This window comes from Coenobita brevimanus, chromosome 23 (assembly GCF_032717465.1).
Source record: "Coenobita brevimanus isolate Jiangsu-jjx chromosome 23, ASM3271746v2, whole genome shotgun sequence".
In the NCBI taxonomy this organism is placed as follows: Eukaryota; Metazoa; Arthropoda; class Malacostraca; order Decapoda; family Coenobitidae; genus Coenobita; species Coenobita brevimanus.
In genome coordinates, this window is record NC_136976.1 from 2,710,001 (window position 1) to 2,715,000 (window position 5,000).

The 5,000-nt window shown below is 44.2% G+C and overlaps 2 protein-coding genes across 2 annotated transcripts in view; one reads left to right on the forward strand and one right to left on the reverse strand.

Moving 5' to 3' along the window:
• LOC145392937 (lysosomal alpha-glucosidase-like) overlaps nt 1-436 on the forward strand; it is a 79,710-nt gene extending 79,274 nt beyond the window's left edge. Inside the window, exon 15 of the mRNA XM_080267225.1 lies at nt 431-436. Within this exon, the coding sequence (XP_080123351.1) occupies nt 431-436 (6 nt within the window). The remainder of the gene's footprint in view (nt 1-430) is intronic.
• Nucleotides 437-893: 457 nt separating this feature from the next.
• Nucleotides 894-5,000, reverse strand: part of LOC145392939 (adipokinetic hormone/corazonin-related peptide receptor variant I-like) — a 34,567-nt gene continuing 30,460 nt past the window's right edge. The window contains exons 5-6 of the mRNA XM_080267226.1: nt 2,139-2,209; nt 894-1,202 (exon numbers count right to left, since the gene is read on the reverse strand). Of these exons, the coding sequence (XP_080123352.1) occupies nt 894-1,202; nt 2,139-2,209 (380 nt within the window). The remainder of the gene's footprint in view (nt 1,203-2,138; nt 2,210-5,000) is intronic.

A 5,000-nucleotide genomic window follows, 5' to 3' on the forward strand; every position in this document is an offset into this window, starting at 1 on the left:
TCTTGAACACTTTTCCTGTATTGTTCAACACCTATAAAGAGTCATACACGGTTTGGATTGTGTTCAAATGATTTTTAGATAATTTACCTTAACTTGGCCCAAATATGTGTCCTCATCCTGTTCATTTCACTTAGTTCAGCGGCAGAATAAAATAATAATAATGTCTATACATCCTTTCCACAGAACTTCTTCATGACTAGCATCAATTTTTAGCATTTAATCTCTTCCTGCAACTCAGTATTCAAGAGGGAGCGATGGTAATTTTAGGCCAAGTTAGAGTAAAATGAGTATACTTTGAATCGATTCCCAACCAGCTAATCCCTTTCAGAACGCATATAAATCCATGTGAGCTTGTTCGAACCCACTCTGAGCTCATATGAATCCACTCCTGTAGCAATACTTGTGATTCACCTTTATATGTGTGTGTCAGACTTAAATTCAGATCTGTACTTCTCCCAGAAAATACAAATGCGAACTCAGTCAAGCTTATTCTTTTAAATCTCACATCTTCTGCACCCCATTCAAAACAGTCCGAATTTCCCGGCACGAAAGATGATTCTCCTAAACTTTCCAGAATCTCTCTTGCTCCATCAAGTCATGGAAGTTTTATTAAACCATTCTAACTCATGTGAACCTGAACAAAGCCCACATGAACTCGGTCTGAACCCATTTGAGTACCATTTGAATTCACCTGAACCTCCTGTCAAGAGTGTTTGTTCTCCAAGACACTCTTTGACCTCTCTTGGGGGTTTAAATCGAGGCAGTTTTGAAAGGAGGGAGTGTGATTCGAACTTATTCACTTAAATCAAATCTACGCCAGTCCGAATCCACTCCAAACCCGTCTGAGCACTGTCTGAACCCACCTGAACACTATCTAAACCCATCTGAACCTCCTAGCACGAGTGGTGATTCTCCCAGACACTCTTGGCTCTCTCTTGGTGGTTCAGATCGTGACAGCTGCGAAACGAGTGAGCGTGACTCGAACTGTAACCCGAGCTCGCGTCGTTTTCCTCCTCGTGCGTGGCCATGGGTGCTCGGTGTGGGTGTGGGCGTGGGTGCGTGGGCGTGTGGGAGGGCGTGGGGTGCTTGTGGGTGCGGCTGAGGGATACTGGCACCATTGAAGCCATCTCAGCGCCATCTTGAATCACCAGGGAGCGTTCGGAGCTTCGGTTAAATTCCATGAGAAGGGTTCGAACTTTCATCTGTGAGGGAGGGAAAGTTGGGTTTAATTTTCTTTGTTCTCTCTCTCTCTCTCTCTCTCTCTCTCTCTCTCACATACACACACACACACACACACACACACACACACACACACACACACACACAATACATACAAATCCTCCATCAGTCAGTTTTAACTCTCTCTCTCCCCCTCTCTCTCTATCTCTCTTTCAAACACACACACACACACACACACACACACACACACACACACAATACAGACAAATCCTCCATCAGTCAGTTTTAACTCTCTCTCTCCCCCTCTCTCTCTATCTCTCTTTCAAACACACACACACACACACACACACACACACACACACACACACACACACAATACAGACAAATCCTCCATCAGTCAGTTTTAACATTCTCTCTCTCTCTCTCTCTCTCTCTCTCTCAAACACACACACACACACACACACACACACACACACACACACACACACACACACAATACAGACAAATCCTCCATTAGTCAGTTTTAACATTCTCTCTCTCTCTCTCTCTCTCTCTCTCTCTCTCTCTCTCTCTCTCTCTCTCTCTCTCTCACACACACACATACACACACAATACACACAAATCCTCCATCAGTCAGTTTTAACGTTCTCTCTCTCTCTCTCTCTCTCTCTCTCTCACACACACACACACACACACACACACACACACACACACACATTCTCCGGTGCTTCAGTTTTTATTCCAGAAGTGTTCAAACTTTGGGCCAGAAGAAAGTGAACTAGCTTTAATTTCTCTCTCTCACTGTCACTCACACACAATCTCACTTCTCTCTCTCTCTTATATTACGTGGCTTTCTTGTACTGTATACCTTTTCTTTTCCAAATATATATAAATCTCTCTCTCTCTCTCTCTCTCTCTCTCTCTCTCTCTCTCTCTCTCTCTCTCTCTCTCTCTCTCACCTGTAGCATTGTTCCCACCACCCTTCTCTCTCTCGTGGAATTGTTGTAGATGGTGCTGCGAGTGGCTGAACCTGGGAGAAAGAGAGCAATTAGAGAGAGAGAGAGAGAGAGAGAGAGAGATTTCCTGCTATTTCTCTAAGTAATTCTGTGTTGCTCTTTGACTGCAGAAGTGAGAGAGAGAGAGAGAGAGAGAGAGAGAGAGAGAGAGAGAGAGAGAGAGAGAGAGAGAGAGAGAGAGAGATGGTTATTGGATTTTTCGTCATAAAAAAATCTGTCTCAATTGACGGAAGACCACTCTAGGTACGGAAGTGTGTGTGTGTGTGTGTGTGTGTGTGTGTGTGTGTGTGTGTGTGTGTGTGTGTGTGAGAGAGAGAGAGAGAGAGAGAGAGAGAGAGAGAGAGTTATAACCCTCTGGAATGAAGGCAAGAGGAAGTTATTGAGGTAGTGAGGGAGGGAGGGATGGAGGGAGAATGAAGGAGGGAAGGAGGGAGGGAGAGGGAAGGAGGGAGGGAGAGGGAGGAACAGACTTAGGGAGATAGGAAGAGTAAAGGAAAGGTAGAAAGAAAGAGGGAATGAATGAATGAATGTTGGAAGGAAGGAAGGAAGGAAGGAAGGATGGATGGATGGATGGATGGATGGATGGATGGATGGATGGAAGGAAGGAAGGAAGGAATGTTGGGATGAATGAATGAATGAAAGAAGGAAGGAAGGAAGGATGGAAGGAAGAAAGGAAGGAAGGAAGGAAGGAAAGAAGGAAAAGAAAGAAAGAAGGAAGGAGGAGGGATAAGAATGAATGAAGGAAGGAAGGATGGAAGGAAGAAAAAGAAGGAAGGAAATGAAGGAAAAAAACCAGGAAGGAGGCAAGGAGAGAAGCCATAACGGAGACAGATGGCTAAGTCGGTAGATCACAGGCATTAGGTACTGGGGTCATTCTGGAGTGGGTTCGAGAGAGTCCGTAACAACTCTTCCTTAGCGATTTATACTACCTGTTCCACCTCAAAATCCTCCTGTGTGTATAATAAAACAAAATAAATCGACAAGAAATATGTAAATAAAATGAAATAAGGTAAAATAAATCGGTAAGGAATAAGTGTTAGGGAGCCCCTGGAAATAAGGTCTGGGAGGAGGTGGTGGCTGAGTGGTAAGGGAGGTGGTCTGCTGACTGAAAGGACGCGAGATCGAGCCCAAACTCTACGGATTTTTCACACCAGGCCTGAATGACACAGCCCTGGCGTGGATTCAGTATGGACGGTGGGTATGAGCGCCCAAGTGGTGACATGTGGAGACGTAGGACTGTTCGGTCTCGGGGAAGGGGCCGATAGTTGTATGCCCGGAGTCTTACACACACACACACACACACACACACACACACAAGGAGAGAGAGAGAGAGAGAGAGAGAGAGAGAGAGAGAGAGAAGAGAGGACAGACAGGCAGACAGACAGTGTAGGGGACAGACTGTTATATTTGACAAATGATGGTGAGTGAAAAATGGCCAGAGAGAGAGAGAGAGAGAGAGAGAGACAGACAGACAGAGACGTGTGTGTGTGTGTGTGTGTGTGTGTGTGGAGAGAGAGAGAGAGAGAGAGAGAGAGAGAGAGAGAGAGAGAGACAGACAGACAGAGAAGAAACTAAGTGAGCATGAAAAAGAGGAAATGAATTGAGAGACAGACGGAAAGATGACAGATTACTTAGGTTGAAGGAAAATGGAAAGCAGGCGGGTTGAAATGAAGGAAGGAAGGAAGGAAGGAAGGAAAGAAGGCAAGTAGGAAGAAAGGAAAGAAGGAAGGAAAGAAGGATCAAAGAAAAGAAAGAAATTAAAAAGGAAGGCTGGAAACAAGCAAGGGAAAGAAAGGAGGGGAGGAGGGAAAGAAGGAAGAAAGGAGAAAAAGAAAGGAAGGAAAAGAGAAAGGCACAACACAAGAATTAAAAAGCATTCGGGAGTCTAATGCTAATCGCCCGCCAAAACATGTTGTTGACTATGGTACATATCTACAAACCAAAACTGGAGGTAATTCGCAAAACTCTATGGAATTCAGTCGCCGAGTTTCACAAAATGCCAATCCGTATAAAAAAATATATATGGCGGCATTAAGTCGTCTTTGATCAAATCCTCACCATATATAATACGCTTCTGTACAATCACACAGTTGCTATATCCTGAAAGTTTGGTGAAAATTCGTTCACAACTTTTTGAGATATTTTGGCAACAGACACAGACACTGAGACACACACCGAGAAAAACTATATCGCCTCGCCTTGCTAGAAGCGGGTGATAATAAAGAAGGAACATGGAAAGGCGATAAGTCGAATAATACTAGATTTCATAGATAGACAGACAGAGATGGACAGATATAAAGATAGATAGATAGATGGGATAGATAGATATAGATGGACAGAGACAGTGATAGATAGATAGACTGATAGGCAGATAGATAAACAAAGATAGGTAGATAAATAGTGTGTGTGTGTGTGTGTGTGTGTGTGTGTGTGTGTGTGTGTGTGTGTGTGTGTGTGTGTGTGTGTGCAATTGCGTGTTCTTCGTCTTTACTGCCTGCGTGCATTCCGGGATCTATAAACAAGGTGAATGTTGGAATATGAAATGAAGGAGGAGGAAGGAAGGAAGGAAGCAAGGCAGGAAGGAAGGAAGGAAGGAACGAAGGAAGGAAGGAAGGAAGGCAGGAAGGAAGGAAGGAAGCAAGCAAGGAAGGAAGGAAGCAAGCAAGGCAGGAAGGAAGGAAAGAAAGAAGGAATGAAGGAAGGCAGGAAGGAATCATGGAAGGAAAGAAAACGAGAGAGAGAGAGAGAGAGAGAGAGAGATGACACTACAAAAACAATGAAAAAAGTCTCTCTCTCTCTCTCTCT